The sequence below is a fragment of the Aotus nancymaae genome, unplaced genomic scaffold, assembly GCF_030222135.1.
Source record: "Aotus nancymaae isolate 86718 unplaced genomic scaffold, 86718_ANA_hifiasm-v0.15.2.pri h1tg000007l, whole genome shotgun sequence".
NCBI classification, from domain to species: Eukaryota; Metazoa; Chordata; class Mammalia; order Primates; family Aotidae; genus Aotus; species Aotus nancymaae.
Window position 1 is genome coordinate 3,075,108 of NW_026988418.1, and position 19,816 is coordinate 3,094,923.

The window sequence follows — 19,816 nt, forward strand, 5'->3', positions numbered from 1 at the left end:
CTCCCCGCCCGCCGGCGGGGGGGGGGGGGTCACACTCGCCCTCTTGGTCGCCGGTGTGTCGCTGCCGCCGCTGCTGCTACTGTACGGTATGAGGGATAGCTGGGCTCTCCTTCCCCGACCGACCCATGCCCGAAGCCGGTTGGGTAGTGAGTGGGGCACCTCTCTGGCTCTCTGGGTTTGTGGGCTGCAGCGGATTTGGGATTGCGAAAATGATGTTCTTCGCAGGCTCTGAAAGGCGCGGAGACAGGAGAGGCCTGACAATTTTCTCCCCGTCAAAGGAGAAAACGAAAAGCTAGCCGCCTCCCCTTTCAAAAGCTAGCCGCTCATCTTTCCTTTAGGAGCCTGGACCCAGGATCCTGACGATGTCCCCTTCCCTCCGAAGCCAGTCCATCCCGCAGACGGGCAGGAGGTGAGCTCCGGCCACCAGCAGAAGCCTGCTCCCAGCGAGAGCGCAGTGGAGAGCGCAGTGGAAGGCCCAGCCGGACAGCTCCTCCGCACCACCTAGGAGGGGGTCCTTGAAGTCCATGTCGAGACCAGGCTCCCCTTGGCCTGGGTGGGGGTCACAGGCCAGAGACTCCCAGGGACTCTGAACCCTAATTCTTGCTGGCCCCCTTGGTGGTCAGCAGGGGGCGCACATTCCCAGGCCCCCACCTGCCCAGTTTGGAGTGATTAGTTACAGGCCATGAAGGGGCTGGATAGAGGGAGGGCAGAAGAGGAGCCTTGGAACTATCATCCTGGAATTCCACGGCGTCCGTCCTTCTTGATGAAGAGCCCTGTACTAGTCCCACGGTGCAGATACGAATGTCACCCATTCCAAGGCACAGGCCAAGAAGCAGACAAGTAGCCTCTCTCAGAGGTGTGCATGGGTGGGTGGGAGAAGCAGGAGAAACACTAGATTAGCTAGGAAGGCCTCTGACTGGGGAGGTGAGGGGGCTACAGAATGGAGTGATTCTCCCCAGCCTCCACCAGGTCCTGGGAGGAACCAACCCAACCTGGAGTGGGAGGAAGGAGGAAATCATAATAAAGTGTTAGGATTAGGGGCAAACATGTTTAGACTTACTTCCAGGCTTAGTAGATTGTCTCCAGAGATGGCCCAAAAACCTCTTCCATCCTGCCTGTCTTTTGGCAATGTGACTTCGACACTCCTCCTGTCCAGAGATGGAGTCTACTCTGAGCTGGCCTTGTGACTTGCTTTGACCAACTGAACGGAGTAGAAATGGTGCTGTGTGGTTTCCAAGCTTAAGTCTTAAGAGGCCTTGCAGATTCCATTTTTGCCGTCTTGGGAGCTGGCTACTATGTAAAGAAGTCTGGAGTATCCTGCTGGAAAGACCACATGGTGAGACAGAGAGGACCTGGAGGGTAAGAAGCCAGTGGCAGCCCAGGTGACTATAGGTACAATTGGCAGACATGTGCATGAGGCCATCCTGGCTGTTCCAGCCCTAGCCCAGCTCCCAGTGGAGTTCAGCTCTGTGGGTGACACCAGCCAACATGACATGAAGCAGTAAAACCTTCCAGCTGGGCCCAGACAACTCACAGAATCATCAAAAATAATAAATTGTTATTTCAGGCACTATGTTTTGGGGCAGCTTCGTACACTGCAATAAATAATTGAAACTCTAGGAATGGGGTCAATTATTCTCAGGTGCCTTATGGAGGGAAAGGATGAGGTCACTTAGGAAGAGTGTATAGAGTGGTTACTTGGATGGTGGTGAGCACTTGACACAAAGGTGAGCCACCCCCATGCTGTCCAGCAGCCTTTAACCTGTGTGATTGGCTTGAAAAGATGACCTGGGCCAATCAGTTTTCTCTTTCTTAGGAATTTGGAATTGGGAAACGGGCTGGGCAGTCAACCATTGGAATAGAGGCTGAGGATGCTATGAAATACAATTGGCTCCCAAGAGACCTGGGTGAACCTCAGTAGACTGCAGTTATATGCAATGTAAAGCTCAGAGCAGGTGGAAACTCTCTGTGAGCAGAATGACTGAGGAGCAGATCAAGATGGGAAAGGATGTGCAGAGAGCAGCACATGAGAGAAACCATGCTGCCCTGAGAGGGAGCCGCCTCTGGTCCTGACAGCTTCTTAAGTTCTAGCTAAGGACTGGCTATGGTGCCCATCTCTATACTTTCATGAGATTCTCCACATTGTTTCAACAAATGCCCCCAAAAGGAAAGTTGGTGGCTGGTGGTTTTGCTTGATTAACCACTTTCCAAGCCTCTCTTTCTAATAAAAAGCCCGGCCTCTCTGGTTCTCTGGTCAAGAAGTAGGGATGTGACTGAGATCTGACCAATTGCAGAGCATCAACCGCAGCTAAGACACTCTTCACTCTTATTTAGGGATGCCGGGAGATTTGGCTCTTTTTCTCTGAGGTTGTTAATCTGGGGCAATGTGAGCTGGGAACCCACCTGGCTGGTGAAAGAACATGGAAGAAGCACATCTGGAAGGACAATGGTGCCACAGAGAGAGAAGCAGAAGCGGGGAGGGAGAGAGGATGCAACTGAGTCTCTGGACCCAGCCATGCCCGAACTTCCCAATTACATGAGCCAATATACCTCCCTTTTTGCTTAAGCTTGTGTGAGTTGGATTTTGTTCGCTTGCAACCAAAAGTCCCAGCTAATCCATTCCCCATTACTCAACCTGCCATGAGTAGACCCTGTTCCTTACCATCAAAGAATCCTGCCCAGATTCCTGGTTCAGTCTCTTTAAGAACTTTTCCCAGGCTGGGTGCAGTGGCTTATGCCTGTAATCCGAGCACTTTGGGAGGCTGAGGCTGGCAGATCACGAGGTCAGGAGTTCAAGACTAGCTTGACCAACATGGTGAGACCCTATCTCTATTAAAAATACAAAAAATAGCCGGGTGTGGTGGTGCGTGCCTGTAATCCCAGCTACTCAGGAGGCTGAGGCAGGGGAATCACTTGAACACAGGAGGCGGAGGTTGCAGTGATCCGAGATGATGCCACTACACTCCAGCCTGGGCAACAGAGTGAGACTCCATCTCAAAAAAAAAAAAAACAAAACTTTCCCCAGATCCTTCTTTGGAAGGATTAGATAACTTGATCCTCAACTGTTCTTACCACCCTTGCCACCCTTCCAGGCTTCTGGCCATCCTCTCTGGCTTGCCTGTCACTCGCTAATAGCTGGCGGGGTGCAGGGCTTCCCAGGCTCAGGGTTTTTGGACTTCAGCCAGCACTTTGCCTCCAGGTCCAGCACTTCTTCAGACGAATAAGCTGGGAACAGACCCCTTAGGGCATGACTCCAGGATCCCCACACCTGGCTGCTCCCTTGGACAGCCCTGCTCCAGCATGCCTGGCCCTGTTGGCTAATGTTTAGTAAGACCTCGGGCAGATGCCACCTCCTCCATGAAGCCAGGGCTGCCCTTTGCTCTTTACCTGTTCCCCACCTCTCCCCAATCAGGCAAGACGCTTCCTCCTCTGAGGCTCAGAGCTCATGTTTTTTTTAACTCTCTTTTCACATTCTGACTTGGATTCACTCCTGTGGCTGAGGAGGCACAATAAGCAGTGGCCTTGATGTTAGGAGACATGAGTTCAAGTGGCAGTTTGACCATTCTCTGGGCCTTTCTTTTCTTGTCTTTGAAAAAAAAAAAGGAGACTTAAATGTGTGCTCGAGCCGACAGCAGATCACATGGAAAGTGTCTGTTGACTGTGAAGGACTGTGTACAGTGAAGGGCCAATTATCTGAGGGTTGGGAGGGCTTCATAGAGGGGGAGATAATTGAGATGGGAATGGGTAGCCCAGGGAGGAGCAATGGCTTATGCACAGCACAAAAGCATAAGAGATCCTTTAGAAAATGGGGCCATTCAGGATGGCTTATTGCAGGGTTCAGGACAGGAAAGCCAGAGGAAGAAAAGCCTTTTGAGGTTGGCTGGCGCCAGATCATGCAGGACCTGGAGGGACATTTAAGGAGAAAGTCACACAGAAGGGTGAGGGGAGCCTTAGAAGAGCTGACATGGTCAGATTTGTGCTTTAGGAAGATCACTGTGGCTTCTTAGTGGCAGCTAGATGGGGCAGAGGGCAAGGCTGAAAGTAGGAGGTGGACTAACTTGGCTGGGATAGAGATTGTGGGAGCCTGAGTGGGTAGTTTGTGGGAGGAGGCAACCCAGGAGCTGTGTGCCCGAGGTAGACGGGGCAGAACTTCCCATTCCTCAGTGTGGCCTCAGCCGGGAATAGCAGCCCCAGGTTCTCAGGCTTCTGAGTCACCTCCTTAGGTTTATGGTTGCCCCGAGGCCAGGTCAGCCTCCTTCCTCTCTCCTAATTGCTTCCTGCCAAGGGAGCTGACCACCTCCAAGTGTCCTTGAGGGAACCCTTGAAGAAGCAATTGAGCCTTTCGGGAGGAGGCAGGCAGCTCCAGCCCCCACTGCCCCCAACTTTCTGTAGGGAACAGTGCTTCTGCGGCTGTCGGGGGACATTCATCCTCAAAAGCGTTTTTCTTCCTCTTACTTTTCCGTCCTGCATCCTGCACTGAGCCATCCTGAATGGCCCCCATTTCCTAAGGAGTCTCTTATGCTTTACGCTTCACCACCAACTCCCACCAGAACCCTTGACCATATTTTGCAGGGGGAGATCTCAGGGCTCTGGCTGGGCTCCTGTGAATGGTGGAACAGGTTATGCACTATTCAATGACCCGTGACCAGCAGGAGAGGCAGAAGCTGAAATGCAGCACTGTGCACCCTAATATGACAGGGCTGTATTCACCCGGAAGAAGGGTCATATTTTCCTCATTAGCCCAAAAGCGCCATCCACTGCCCAGCTGCCTACTTAACGGTGCTGCTTCCGCTCGGAGGGGTGCTTTTTCCTAAGTCATACAAAGGGCACCATGTGGACGAACTATAAACCCTGGCTCTTGGCCTTTCTTCCCTCTGGCCACTATCCTCTCATTTGGGCTCTTATGAGGCCTTTCACTAGACAGAGGGGGAAACTAAGTCCCAATGTCTGCCACCATTAGCTTCCTTCTGAGGGAATTGCTCACATATCAGTGTCCAGTCTGGCCACAGATGGTTGGACCGTTGGAGAACACCTGACCTAAGGGATCCCGCCCAAAGCTAAGCCAAACCAATCAGATCCTTTTACTTGTGAACTGGAACTGAGAGGCACAGAGGGGAGTTGTCAGTCACTGGTGAGTCTCGATACCAAGTTGGAGATTCAGCCACTATGTGCAACCAAACCAAAGAAGTGTGAAGAGAAGCCCAGGAAAGGGGCACGGATGCAAATATTGGCCAGGGGATGAGAGGCTGCAGGGCCCAGAGACGGTAAGGGATAGGCCCAGTTGCCAGGTCTAGTTCTCTTGAGGTTCAGCCATTCTTGATTTTCCATCTTTAGAGTCTCTTATAATCTGCTCCCCCATTTATTTGAACTAGCTCGAGTGAGTCTCATGCCATGTTCCCAGAGTCCTTGCTAGAACAAGGACCTTGGTCCCTCACTGAGTGAGCTCCCAGGCCTCTCCTCTCTCTTCCTCCCTACCCCAATTCAGTCCCAGCTTAGAGAAGAGCAGGAGCCCTCAGCACAGTCGCACCTTTTATTCACCATCAGTGGGGAAAGAAACACACCACACAGCATAGTGTTGAGCAGTGAGGGCAGCCACCGAGGGCACAGCCAGAGCAGCACATCTGGAAGGCATGGGGGCTACACTGGAGCTGGACCCCTTCCCTGCCACCCAGACCCCCTGTTCCCCAAGCCTCCTCTCTCCTGCTGCCTGAAAGCCCTGGGCCTGACCAGCCTCCACCAAGCAGGAAGGACTATACGCCCTGGGAGGCCCAGTCCTGCCCCCACACTCTGGCAAAGGTAAAAAGAAAACCCTGAAAATTTCAGAAAGAAAATCCCATATTTTTCTGAGACTTTTTAATCGCTAGGTTTGAATTATTTCTTTTTTCAAGAATGATGAATAGAACATGTAAGAAATTCCTGACCCCACAATGATCTCTAGTCAGCTCAAAGCCTCACCCAGGGTGGATCTTGAGGAAATATTTGTTGCTTTAATAAATTTTTGTGTAAAAAATATTTACAGTCAGCTTACTACCCTGCCTGGAGGCCCCAGTGTCTTCTCTTATTCTCTCTCTTTCTTTTCTTTCCCCCATCCCACCCCATTCCTTCTCTCTCTGCAGCAAGGCAAATTTCTACCTCTAGGAACTCTGTCATTGTCAGAAAAGGATTTAGTGCCTTTATTTATGAGCTAACTTGTTCTTAACTTTTGATGTAAACGTAAGTTAAATAATCCTGACTACAACTGAAAGGACTAGAGTGGCCATCTGAAGTAGCCCTTGCTGATAATTTTTAAAGATAAGGAATAAGGTGCTCATCAATTAGCCCAAAAGGATGAATGAGGGCAGAGTATATGAGAAGGCAGATTTTGAGACCTTGCAATTGACAGAGTAATTGCAAGAAGATTGGAATTTCAAAGGAGAGTTTGGATATATCAGTGTTTTGATTGTCTATTTTTGTGTCTGTGAAAGTCATACATAAATCTCTCTGCTAGCCTTGTGCTTTGTGGCAAGTCTCTCTCAGCTGGTGCAGGGACGGGAGATCTGCATCTCTTCTCAAGGCGGGGCCGGTGCTCTACCACAGTGCTCCTGAGCACACAGTCCCTGGGACACCCAGGAGTATGTGGGAGCAAGGCCTGGCCCACCTCTGGTTCCTCCCATCAGCAAGATGGTGGTCCCAGTTCCCAGCCTGGCATTGTGTGTTCACACTGCTGGGCTGTCTGAGAATATTAGGCCTGACCAGCAAAAACCACCCATGGGTATGTGTGTCCAGAAGCCTGGAGTAATCAAATATGCCTTCATGGGTGGGACTTGCCCACCAGCTTGGAAAAAACAAAAACAATTCTCTTAGGGAAGATGATGGTGGTAAAGACAATGTAGGATCCTTTGAGAGTTCCAAGTCAGAGGGCTCCCAGGGCAGCACTGAGCTGTTAGCACAGCTGCCAGAAGCAGAACACAGGGTGCTTGAAAATGTGGGGACTTCAACCAAGCTTCTATTTTTGGGGGAAGACCATAACTGCAGAAATTTCTTAACAGGAAGCCTATAGAGGATGAAAACCCATGTAGCTTGGCCTGCTGTCAACATGTGCACAGCTCAGTGACAGAAATGGACAGGGAGGAGACTCTGAAAAGAAGAAATCATCTTAGAGCCTTGGGTTCCAGCCTGTATCACCTCCTGACTATGTGATCTTGCGCAAGGAACTCTTCCTCTCTGAATCTCAGCTTCCAAGTCTAGAGAAAAGAAATGAAAATCCCCACCTCCATGGTCTGTGAGTATAGAATGAGGTGGGGCAGATGGGAAGCCTTTGAAAGCCATGAAATTCTCTGTGACTGGGAGTTAGGCTAGATTTGATGTTTGCAGGGAAGGAACACTGCTTAGTGAAAAGCTTTTCACCAGAAGATTTGGGTCCCAGCTGAGCCAGGTTGGTGAACATCTATGTGTCTGTGGTACTGACTGACCACACAAGACACATCTAATGGCCAGTTCCTGGGAGCAATGCAACAACCTTGAGGCATTGCTGGATAAACAACTGCTAGTTCCTGCCTGAGGATGTGAACTCCCCAGCCTCACCACATGGCTGGCCATGAACAAGAGGATAGAAAAAGGGTGGCAACCCAGTGACTTGCTACCTCCAAGGACCCAGTAGAGCTTGGGGCCAAGCTCTATTGGTCAGCATCTCCCAGAGTTTTCACCTGCAGAGAAGGACAGGTGAGTACTCAGGAGTGAGAAGCATGCTGCCTCTCCTTCCTGCAGATGCAATTCCCCCGCCCTGGGCTCAGCAATCATTTCCTACTCCCACCCTGGGCTGACAGCACCTGTGTACTAGACTGTTTTCATCGGCAGTTCAAGAGGAAATCAACTGTCACTGCACGTCAAAGCTAATTTCTGATCACAAGTACAGGAGAAAGTCAAGTGAAAGACCTGATGAAGAAGCAAGATTAATTTTTCTGGCAGTCAAAGCATGCATCTGCATAGCTCATGGATCCAAAATTGGAAAGCAGGCATTGGAAAGCAGAGCCAGCACACTTGGAAGATGATGAACTACCTGGGGGATCTAAGATTTGGGGTTAGAAAAAGCCTTTTGAAAGGAGCATGCCCGGCACGTTTTTAGGCATTTGGTCCATAAATTTGGTCCCAGTGCCTAAACTGGCCAGGTGAGCCTTTTCTTCTAGCTCCTTCTGATTCTGTGGCAGTGAAGGAACACGTCCAGTTCTGAAACCAAACCAAATCCAGAAACGAACTATCAAGATAAAGAATATACACTTGTCTCACTGTTTGCAAACCTTGTTTTTTTCTGTCTCTGAAGTCAGCACCCAACCCGAGTAAGTATGTCATAGAAAGTTGCTTGCTGAATTGAAAAAGGTAATAAAGAGGACGAGCTGAACCAGCAAAAACTGCTGAGAGTGGCAGCTCAGGACTTAGCCTGAAAAGGTGTTATCTGGTAAATGTCATGATATTTTCTCCCTTTTTTCTCAGTTTTTTCCCTTGAAAATTAGTATTTTCTATATTCATTTAACATTTTATAAGAAACCAAGTAATATAGAGTATATTTTAACCTTGTAAAATAATAAATGACTTTAGCTTCTTTAAAGGGTACTAAAAAAATAAGTATTACATAAATTTCATTTTTCTTAAAAGTTTCACTCACATGGCTCCTCAACTTCCAAATACTTTTCATTTTATCCTTCTGCAGCTTTGTGTGGAGCTGAGCTGGAAGATGAAATAGCTTCTCCCAGATTAACAAGCCTTCCAGCACCTTCTGCTCAGCTGAGACCCTGACCGCTGGAAGTTTGCCTCACAACCCTATGAGCTTCCGGAGGGCACAGGATGTGTCCTGTAAATGACCATCCTTAGCACCTAGAGGTGCCTAGCATTGAACAGGTGCTCAATAATCATTAGCTGAAGAAAGGACTGAATGAAAACTCCAAAGGCTGGGGCTGGAAGGGCCAGGTAGAGTAGAAGGGACAGGGAAGAGACCACCTTTATGGGATCTGGAGCCTCAGGAATGGACAGACCCAATTTGGCCCTGTGACAGACCTGTGGGACCACATCCTATAAAGCATAATCCTAGGATCAAGAGAATTCTGAACCAGAACCCTAGCCCCCCAACTCCTTAACCTCACCTCCTGGAGCAAAAGCCAACTCCCCTATGCCCAATGGTTGTTGGTTCTGTGCCAAGTGGGAGGTGGGGCTAGAAGACAGGATACTGGAGGACTTGTCTCTTTTGCAGGGTGAGGTGGTCCCTCAAGGATCTTGATGGAGGGGAGGAAGGGCTTGGGGAGAGGATTGGGTGGGCCAGAGAGTGGGGCTGGCTGGAGTGTTCCTCCCCCTGGGAGGCCAGCCAGGGAGATCAGCAGGTCGGGAGACAGCCATGCCCCTTCTGGCCAGGGACCCTGCCCCTCACCAGCCTCTACTTCTGCATGTCACACTGCAGCAGCAACACAATGGATGGGTCACTCTTGGCTGCCTCCTTGAACTCCTCCAACGTAATCTGGTCGTCCTTATCCTGGTCCATCTTCTTGAAGATCTTGTCCACACGCTGCTGGGGTGTGAGCCCGTCCTGGTTCATGCGCATCATGATCACGGTGCCCACCATCTTGTAGATCGCCTGGCGAGGGAAGGAGAGAGGTGTGAACACCCACAAAGGGCCTGGAGAAGGAGGGAAGTGCGAACACCCACAAGGGGCCCCGAAAAGCAGGGGGTGAAGGAAGGGGATCCGGCAGGGAGAATACTGCGGGGTGGTGAGGATAATGGAAGGTATATGCAGTCATTAAGACTGGATATTTGATGAGGAACTCATTTTTCATTTAAACTAAACAATGTTTATGTGGATGAAACATGCCAAAAGCCCACCTCCATGAAAGTTTCCTAACCAGGAGAGCTGACTGATGGGGTTCCTGGCTCCCCCTCTGACCACCTCCTATCACTCTCCCCTCTCAGGACTCTCCCACTCTCCTTGAACTCTTCAAAGAAAGGTCGACCTGCCTTAATTGCCCCTCAGCATGGAACGCTCTCCCTCAGGCATCTAGCAGTAACGGCCTCACCCCGTTCAAGCTGCTGCTAACTTTCCACCTTATATAAAATCACTTCTCCACCAGCTCTCTCCCCACGCTTTGCTTAGTGTATCTTCCTCATAGCACCTACGGCCTGACGCCGCATGTCTTCATTCAATCATTTTTTAAAAAATTCCTCACTAGAAGGAATGCCCCATGAAAGCAGGAACTGGCAGGCGCTCAATCCCCGCCTGCCGACAGATTAGCTGAAAACATCAGCCACGAGGTCAGACTCCCTAGACTGCAAGCATTGAGCCCCGAATGGTAGGAGGCGGGATCGGAGGCTGGGGAGCAGCGGGGAGGCCCCGAGGCCCGAGAGCAGCGCGCAGGCAGGGCCCGGGAGGCGAAGCGAAGCGCCGGCCTCGGGGACAGCGGCTCCCGTGCGGCCCCGCACCTCGATGATCTCCAGCATCTCCAGGCGCGTGATGCGCCCGTCGCCGTCCAGGTCGTACATCTCAAAGGCCCAGTTGAGCTTCTGCTCGAAGCTGCCGCGGGAGGTGACCGACAAGGCGCAGATGAACTCCCGGAAGTCGATGGTGCCGTCGCCGTTCTTGTCGAAGGTGCGGAAAGCGTGCTGCGCGAACTTGGAGGCGTCGCCGTAGGGGAAGAACTGAGGGGGGGTGTGGCGAGTTAGGGCGCAGCGACAGCCTCCTCCGGCCCCCCCACCCCAGGGAACCTCCCCCGCATCCCAGGTGCCTTGCCCACCCCCACCCCGGGTGCCTCACCTTCTCCTACCCCGGGTGCTTCGCCTACCCCCTACCCCGGGAGCCCTCACCTCCTCCCACCTCAGGGTGCCCTCACCTCCTCCCACCCCGGGTGCCTCACCTCCTCCCACCACGGGTGCCTCACCTCCTCCCACCACGGGTGCCTCACCTCCTCCCACCCCAGGTGCCTCACCTCCTCCCACCCCGGTGCCTCTCCCCCTTCCCACCGCAGGTGCCTTTCCCCACCTCCCACCTCCTCCCAAGCCGGGTAGGTCACCTCATCCCCCACCCTGGATACCTCACCCCCCTCCCACCCCAGGATGCCCCGCCTCTCCCCACCCCGGGGCCTAGCCTTCCCCACCTCAGGTGCCTGGCTCCCCGACCCCAGGCGGAGGCCGCCCACCTTGATGTAGAGCTGCTGAAACTCCTCCAGGTTGAGGATGCCACTGGGACAGTCCTTTAGGAAGCCCTTGTACCACTGCTTCAGCTCCTGCTCGCTGAACTCAGTGTTCTGAACCAGGTCCTCCAGCACCTCAGGGGCCAGCTTGCTGTTGGTCTTCCCCATGGCAGGGCCTGCGGGACAGAGGGCTCCCTCCAACTGGGTCCAGGGCAAGGCCTCGCCTCAGCCACAGCTGCCCCCTCCCCTGCCACACACAAGGTGAGGCTGCAGGTTCCTTCCCTCGTGACACTCCCCATAATGGGGCCTCCCTCACAACACCTGCACTCAGGCAGGTTTCCTCTCCTGGCCCCCGGGGTCTCCTGCCTTCCAGGCCTCAGCTCACCTCCTCACTGACCTTGCAGCACTCCACAGTCTTCATCCTCTCCCCTCCTGCTCACACCTCCATGGCTCCCATGTCCACAAACTAAGGCCTTGACTCCTCTCCTTGCTATTTAGGGCTTTCTGTAGTCAGCCCCCACCCTCCTTGGCAGTCTTCTCTCCTGAGAAGGGACTCGAGGCAGGTTCCTTGTGTGTTCCCCTGGCACTGTCTCCCAATTTTTTCCTCAAGGCTTTCTTGGGCCACCCCAGCAGGGAGCTTCTCTCCCCCTCTTTCCTCTGGACAAATAGAAATCCTCTACTGACATTTGGCTTCTCATTAACCCATTCATTCGCTGAGCATTTATTGAGGCTGACTGTGGGCTAAGCCCTGTGCCAGTGATGGAGACAAAGCAGACATGAGCCAATCTTCAATAACTTGTAACTGGGTCAAAGAGGCAGATGGTTGGTTACAAAGGGCCTCCAATCCATGCCAAGAAATCTGGACATCACCTGCAGGGAACAGACGCTCCTGGGATTTTTTAAAGCAAGGGCTGGGAAGATTGCATTCATTCCACAACATTTACAGAATGCTTACAATATATCCAGTCTTGAATGAGGAACTGGACCCAAGAGAAGGTGTGTGTTTTATAATTTTTCCAGGCCAGGCACCATATTTCATGCCTGTAATCCCAGTACTTTGGGAGGCCTAGACGAGAGGACAGCTTGAGGTCAGGAGTTTGAGACCAGCCTGGGCAATACAGTGAGACCTAGTCTCTACAAAAAATTAAAAAATTTGCTGAGTGTGATGGTGCATGCCTGTAGTCCCAGCTACATGGGAGGCTAAGGTGGAAGGATCACTTGAGCCTGGTAGGCAGGGGTTGCAGTGAGCTGACATGGCACCACTGCGCTACAGCCTAGGCGAAAAATAAGGGCCCTGTCTCAAAAAAGAAAAAAAAGAATTTTTTCCTTTGGCCACAGCATGCAAGATGACCTGGGGTGGGGGCAGGCAGGTAGAGCAGGGAGGGGCCTGCTACACAGTTCAGGTGAGAGACAATGCCTCCAGGGTAAGGCTCGTGGACAGACATGGATGGGCTGAGACGTTAAGAAGGGCACTGGCAGGACTTTGCAATTGATTGGATGTGGGAGTAAGAGGAGTTGAGGCAGAGACTCAGATTTGAGGCTCAGTGGATAGAAGTGTTGTTGCTGAGAAGCAGGTTTGAGAAGGATCAAGAGTTACTCCCTAGTGGGAATGTAAGCCCCTAAGAGGCCTGTGCCAGGAAACATATTTGAAGAGGTACAGGCCCTCCCCAGGAAGCCTGGCCAGACCTTGAAGGCAGGGTGGGCACTCCTGTCTGACCTCCCTGGGAGGAATGTCCCTGCAGAGTCTGAGTTTCCCAGGACATGGCCTGGGAGTTGCCTCTGACCTGCCTAGAGTCAGGAGCATCAGGCTCCCACCCCAGGGTAGCCTGTCCTCGAGATACTCTGGAAAAGAAAGTCCTTGGTCTGGCAGAAGGAATTCCACTCCCATAGCCCATTCTCTGCCAGTGGGCTTCTAATGCTTACTGCTGGGAAAATACTAAACAGCAAATCTGAGGCTGGTCCATTCCTTCCCACTCCCTTTTGCTGGGCTGACCTCAGGCTAGTTACAGGTCATCTCTGAACCTCAGATTCCTCCACTGGGCCATAAGGAAGACCAAGGAACAGTGCAGGTAGCAACATGCTTCCCCACTCCCAGAGGATGAGGAACCGTATGCCTTCAGGAAAAGCCAGGGAGGGGGAGCATGCCATCTTCAGGAACCTGAGGCTGTGCGGACAGTGGCTACACTGGGGCCAGAGGCAAGGATGCCTCTGGAGCACCCATGGGCAAAAGGAGGAAGGCTCCACCCCTTTCCCAAATCCAGAGGACTCTGAAGGCTCAGGGTGTAGTCAAGGAAGCTGGAGAGGCCAGAGGCAGAGGTATCTGATGGAGGCAGGCAGAACCTCTCCCACTGTCTTCCGTAGGATGCGCCTGAGAGATGCATGAGGGGCTGGGTCTGTGTGGGAGCATGTCAATGTCTGAGGCTGCAAATCTGTCAGAGCGCACACGTCTCTCTGTGTGTGTCACAGTGTCTGTGTGGCTCTCACCTTATGCCCCTTTTCTCCTCCCTCCTCTGTGCTGCCTTCTCCACAATTCTCTGTCTCCTGCAGTCCTACTTGTTCCCTGCTCTTACTGAGTCTCAGACCCAGACTATGCTTCTTCCTTTATTTCTCCTCATTCTCTCTACTGCTAGATCATCAGAAGGTCTAAACTGAGTCCGGGCAAGACAATGAGACCCTGTTTCTACATAAAATTTAAAAATTAGCCAGACATGGTGGCTTGTGCCTGTAGTCCCAGCAACTCAGAGGCTGAGGTGGGAGGGCCACTTGAGCCCAGGAGGTTGAGGTTGCAGTGAGTCATGATCGAGCCACTGCACTCCAGCCTGGGCAACATATCAAGACCCTGTCTCAAAAAAAAGAAAGTAAATAAAAAATTAAGAAAAGAAGGTCAAAACTGGCAGTGTCTTTTAAGATCATCCCCTTATAAAGCCAGGTGCAGTGGCTCACACCTGTAATCCCAGCACTTTGGGAGGCCGAGGCAGGCGGATCATGAGGTCAAGAAAATCGAGACCATCCTGGCTAACACGGTGAAACCCTGTCTCTACTAAAAGTACACAAATTTAGCTGGGCATGGTGGTGCGCGCCTGTAGTCCCAGCTACTCAGGAGGCTGAGGCAGGAGAATCGCTTGAAACTGGGAGGCAGAGGTTGCAGTGAGCCAAGTTCATGCCACTGCACTCCAGCCTGGCAACAGAGCAAGACTCCATCTAAAAAAAAAAAAAAAAAAAAAAGATCATCCCCTTATTTCAGTAGGAACGGAAACAGAGAGACAGGAGAAAACTGGCTCAGGGTTACACAGCAGGTCAGTGGGAGGGCCCAGATGAGCACTCAGGCTGACTGTGCCACCTGCCTGGACCACCTTCTCCAAATCACAGCGACTCTTTTTCAGCATAGACCTTCTCTACCTACATCTGCCCTCTGGGAAAATCAGAGTTCTGATCTCCCTTTTCACCCCAGTGGAACCATTTGGGGTAGGGTCACAATCTCTGACACCAAAGGAAGTAGCCACTCCTAGGGGTGCCCACAGCACCTCTGAGCCAGCAAATCTACAGCCAGACTCGCTCCCAATCCGAGATGGTCAGTGTCTCTGCTGCCCCTTCCTTCTCTCTCTCATTCCCGGGATGTGGGGAACACAATCTTAGTTACCTTCCTTTTCTTCCCTTCCCTTTGCCCTAGGTCTAACTTGCCATCAAGTCCTGTTGTCTCTTATTTTGAAGTGCTGTTGCTACCTTCATTATGTCCGTAGCCAGGGACGCAGCGGAGGGGACTGAAATCAAGCTATGCTCATGCCCATGGGGCTTCCCTGCCTCGCAGGAAGTGCCTTTCTTTTGATTCCTCTGTTAGGAGGAAATGGCTTTTCCCCACCAGAGTTACAATATAGGTTAGAAGTGGCCATGCCATAGGGCCCCTGAAACTCCAGAATCCTCTAGAATCTGGTCTTGAGGTGCCTACCTATCTAGCCTCAGCTCTTATTGTTCACCTCACCACTGCACTCTCCTCTCAAGCCAGGCTTCTTACAGCCAGACATGCCTCACCTATCTGCTAAGCTATTTTCCTCTTCCCTAACATCATTGCTTCTCTCCTGGGCTATAATCAGTCTGCAGGGCCTGGCTGAGGCCTGCTTCCTTATGATCAGCCTTTTCTAGTCTGGATAGTGGAGAGTCAGCAGCCTGGGCTCAGTGCTTTGGCCATAGTCGGTCCACATAAGCATGTAGACTTCAGAGCCCTCTGTGCTGCAGAATTCCTGGGCAGTCTGATTTGAGATAGGCCTTTGCATTAAACCCCTGCCTGGGTCAGAAAAAAATTCTCCAGACCCTTTTGCTCAATGGCAAGGAGTTAATCCCTCCAATATGCCCCAGTCCACTTTTGAGGAGGTTGAAGCATGAGACAAGTTTCTTTTTCCCATGGGGAAAATAAAAGTACTTTTCCCTATACGTCCACTTCTCCCAGTGAGTGCTTAGTCCTCGCTGGGTCTGGAACCCATAAGAGCAGGGTTTTTCTCTCTTGTAGCTCCCCTACACCGGTTCCCACTCTTCCTTCTGTGCCTGCACAGAACTGCCCTGCGGAGACGTAGTGGCAATGCCTAGGATACAGTGATGTTCAATGAATGTCTCTTGGTGGATTACGTAAGAGGAGCAGAACCCCCTTCTTCCTCCCTGGATCTATGTCAGGCCGTTTTGTTTATCTGCTTTCTCCTGCTATCACACCCACTTCAGAGACAATAGAACCCAGACCTAGGGAAGGGAGGGAGGGGTTCACTCAAGGTCGACTATAGCCCATCAGCAGCAAAGCAAAGGCCAGAACCCAGCTGGGGACATGTTCTACTGGAGCTGTGGCCCTGCTAAACATGGGCAGGCTCCTCTGCTTACCTCTTGAGGGATGTCCTCCAGCTGTGAAGGAGCTGGGACTGCCCCATACACAAAATCACTGCCCTAGTGTGCCCAGAGGTTTCTTCAAGAGGGCTCAGCACTGTGGGCTTTGAATGGAGAGGTGGCTGTGGCTTTGAATGGGAGGGACTGAAGGAAGCAATAATCCCACACCCTCACCCAGCTTCAGAGGAGCCGGTGCTGAGGCGGTTGCCATAGTGACAACAGCTCCCTGGTCAGGAGATATTCTCTCTTTCCTCTCCTCCCTTTGCTCTTTCCCAAGCAGCAGCAATAGCAGCAGCAATCAGGTCTTTTCCCTCTCCTTAATGAGAGGCAGGGGATGACAAACAGAGTAAGTCCTGCTGGCTACCTTCAATTTGGAGCTGTCCATGTAGGGATGGGCTGGTGGTCTAGGAGGAGCTCCATTCAATAGAAGGGGCCTAGAGAGTGTGTGGGAGGAGGTAGCCTGTACCTAGGCCTAGGTAAGAAGGAATGTGCCTTCAGTGAGTTCTAAAGCACACTGCCTCCACCCAAGCCTCCTCTCTTTAATGTCCTCTTGGTTCAGGGTCCTGTTTTTCCATAATCAGCCATAGAACCAGAGTGTCTTAGTGCTGGAAGACTGTTCAAGTTCATCTCACCCAGTCTATCCTCTCTCCTATACCCCTCCTCATTTCATGAAGGATCAGAGAGGAGTGACTTGGGCAAAGTCAAACTTTGGTTGTGCAAGATTTGAACCCAGCTCATCAGCCCTTCAGGTGCAGTCCACTTTAGGGCCAGGAACACTACAGCCCACATGGCACTTTGGCAGGGTTCCCATGGAGCAGCAGGAAGATGGGAGAGAGGGAGCAAAATAGTCATACAAATTAGAAAGACATTTGACAGGCAGAATGAGAGGACTTGGTGCCTGGCTGTGAGCAGGGAGGGAGGAGGTGTGGAGGTTGGGGCCTTGGCAGCAGCTGGACTGACGGGGTGTGGATGGGTGGTCTACTCGGGGTGGTGTCCTTGGTTCATCCTCCTGCCAGGGTGAGAGATTCCAAATATGGGGTCTCTGCCTAGCACTGGGGGCCATTGGGGAGGGCTGCTGAGGCTGTATGTCAGGAGGAAAACTGGGGAAAGGGGATGGATCGTTTCTCCCTCAGGTATGCTGTGGGCTATGTCAGCTTGAGGAGTGGGAAGTGGGGACAGTGTCAGGGCACAAGGAGGACGGAGCGCTCTGCAGAGGGGGAGGCTGTCTTTGAGAGGCTCTCTGATGAAAGGTGGCTGGGGGCTATCTGTGGAGGTGGGAGCTTGCCATGGGGCTGGACAGACAACCCATATCCAAACAGGAGGGAGGGTGACCAGCGCCTCTAGCTAGCACCAGTGCCACCACACCCCCAGATGTGTGTGTGCATCTGTGTATGTGTGTGTGCGTGCGTGTATGTTGGGGGCCAGGGCAATGGTTGTTCTCACCTGAGCTGGGGATAAGGAGGTGGCTCTGCCCCCTTCTCTGCACCCATGGGCCTGGATTGAGATGGGGGTCCCCTGCCCAGGAGCGGGCTCTCTAGCTGCTGCCGCCTAAGGCGGAACCACGGGTCACGGAGATGAATCGGGGCAGGACATGAGGATGGGAGAGGAGAGAGGAGGGGGAGGGGGCCAGGGCCTCCGCCCGGTGGGGTTGCCTCGAGAGCTCGGTCCCACCCGCATTACCTGAGGCCGCTCGCCGAGTCGCTGGATGGCTCCGAGCCTCCGCGGGCCGTGGGGACCGAGGCTGACTGGCGGGCCGGCAGCTGTGCTCTCCGAGGTCCGCGCCGGAGCCGCCTCCCAGCTCTTGTATCACTATGTGCCTCCCAAAGGCGACACGATTTGCATAAGCCCCGCCCCATCCCGGGAAGGTTGCACGGCTATTGGCTCCTCTGGAGCGGAGTGGCAGGCAGGCGGGGTTTCAGGTGGGGACCGGGTGGCCAGCGAGGCCCGGCTGCAGGAGCGCACCCCGCCTGCCCGCGCTGACCTTCCCGGAGTCGGCGGGAAGCCGAAGGGCTGTACCACCATCTGCACCCCTGCCCTGAGGCTCAGCCGCTGGCTTACAAGTCTGGGGTGAAAAGGGTCGACGATGGAAGCGGATTCTCAAAAACAACCGCACCGTTGCTATGGAAACGGGAGAACCACAGCCGAATCTCTAAGCTTTCTTTCCTGGGCCCCAGCATGGGTGGGGGCGGAAGAGGGGATGAGTCACAAGATGAGACCCCCCCCACCCATATCCCACCCGAAATTGGAGGGGGGCAGAGAGGAGCTACAGAGGAGCTGGGAGGGAGAGGGAGGAGGTGGTTGGTGAGCAGCTCTGACCCTGTCCACGGCTCTGCGTCCCTCCTCCCCACGCACCCACTTCCCTCACGCCGTGGGGCAGAGAGGAAGGTGCTGGGTGCGCGCGGACTGGGTGGCGAAGTCCCCAACCTAGCCCCGCGCTAGTCGTGGGTCCCCTCCAGCCACCCCTCCGGCCCTTCATTCCGGTCCCTTCTCAGATGGGCCCTCCTCCTTTCTCACGGACCCCCAAGAGGCCTCTCGCTTTCTCCCCAAGAAGGATCCCTCTGCCTACCCATGGATCCTCCATGCCCCACCCTCCCGTCTTCCCGTCCCGTAGACAGAGCCGGTCCCCAGCCGCCGCCAGTCTCCGGCCTCGGATGTTGACACAAACCCGAGGCGGTTTACACTGAGCGGGTCTGGAAGCTTTCAGGGCCCCGGGAACACCTCCTCCCCTCACTTGGGGGTCTCCCCAGAGCCCGGCCGGGCCGCCTGGGCTGCACTGGCGTCTGAGGACTCCCCACCCGAGGCGGTGGGAAGGAACCCTTTTTGGCCAAACTGGGGGCAAAAGGGGAGCAGATATCCCCAGGTTGGGCCACGTGCGGGGGAGGGACTTCTAAGGATCTGTCAAAAGTCGGGGCGGGCGGCTGGGGATTGGCCTAACGCGAGCGCGGACGCTAAAGAGCAGCGGTGAGAGGCGGGGCTTTGTCCGCACAGCGAAGGTAGAGGTGGGCGGGGCGGGGCGATGGGGGATGGGGACAGATCTGCCACGAGTGGGGGAGAGGCTTCTGGAGCTGGTCCCAGAAACGCCCGAGCCAGGCTTGCTGGAGGAGGAACCCGTGGTCGTCCCTTTTCTTTAGGAACTGTCCCGTTGCCCCTTGAAACGGTTTTGCTCTCATTCTCGCGGCTGCGGACTATGTCTTCTCTCTGTGGCCATAGCAGGGAGCTGAGGGCTCCAAGGAACCTGCAGCTCGAGCAGGAGACGCATCTTTGGCTCTATGGGTTGATGACTCATGAAAGACAGGTGTTTGAAGCTCTAACTCTTTCACTTTCCTGATACCTTCTCAGCTCTGGGTCTTGGGGACCCAAAGATGGGCGAGAACACCCCTTGCTCACAGTAACCATAATCCAAGGCATGAAGAAGTGGGGAGAGTCAGCATGGGTTACTAGAAGTGGCATCTGAAACCCATCTCATTTTTGCCAATGATTCCATTTATGACCATGGGCAAAACTCTTCTAATTCTGGGCCTCCCAGTCTGCTAAATGTGGAAGCTGACACAGGAAGTCCGGAGGAGCAGGGAGAAAATTTCAACTTGGAGGGTGAAGAAAGACTGTCTCTTGGACGGAAGTATGTGGACATGAATCTGACAGCTCCACTTAGAGTCCTGAGGCCCTTAACAATAGCTAATATGTACTGAGAGCTTACTTTGTGCCAGGTGCTATTCCAGCATATGTATTACCTAATTTATTACCCATAAGAGCTCTGTGAGGCAGGTTCTATTATTACTCCCACTTAACAGATGAGGAAATCG

General features: G+C 53.1%; 1 protein-coding gene and 1 long non-coding RNA gene across 3 annotated transcripts; one reads left to right on the forward strand and one right to left on the reverse strand.

Moving 5' to 3' along the window:
- Positions 1-31: 31 nt before the first annotated feature.
- LOC105707952 (uncharacterized) lies at positions 32-1,619 on the forward strand. Its single transcript, XR_001105213.2, has 2 exons — positions 32-86; positions 339-1,619. It is a non-coding gene; the product is annotated as an uncharacterized LOC105707952 (long non-coding RNA).
- Positions 1,620-5,516: 3,897 nt separating this feature from the next.
- On the reverse strand, positions 5,517-17,744 carry HPCAL4 (hippocalcin like 4). Of its 2 annotated transcripts, none has more exons than XM_012439162.2 (4): positions 17,694-17,744; positions 11,154-11,323; positions 10,441-10,656; positions 5,517-9,601 (listed from the first exon to the last, which is right to left on the reverse strand). In XM_012439162.2, the coding sequence occupies exons 2-4, from the start codon at positions 11,313-11,315 to the stop codon at positions 9,404-9,406; spliced, it is 576 nt and encodes a 191-aa protein (XP_012294585.1). In that variant the 5' UTR covers positions 11,316-11,323; positions 17,694-17,744; the 3' UTR covers positions 5,517-9,403. The 2 variants fall into 2 exon arrangements, with proteins under 2 accessions (XP_012294585.1, XP_012294586.1); XM_012439163.3 differs by lacking the exon at positions 17,694-17,744 and adding an exon at positions 11,533-11,942.
- Between the last annotated feature and the right edge of the window lie 2,072 nt (positions 17,745-19,816).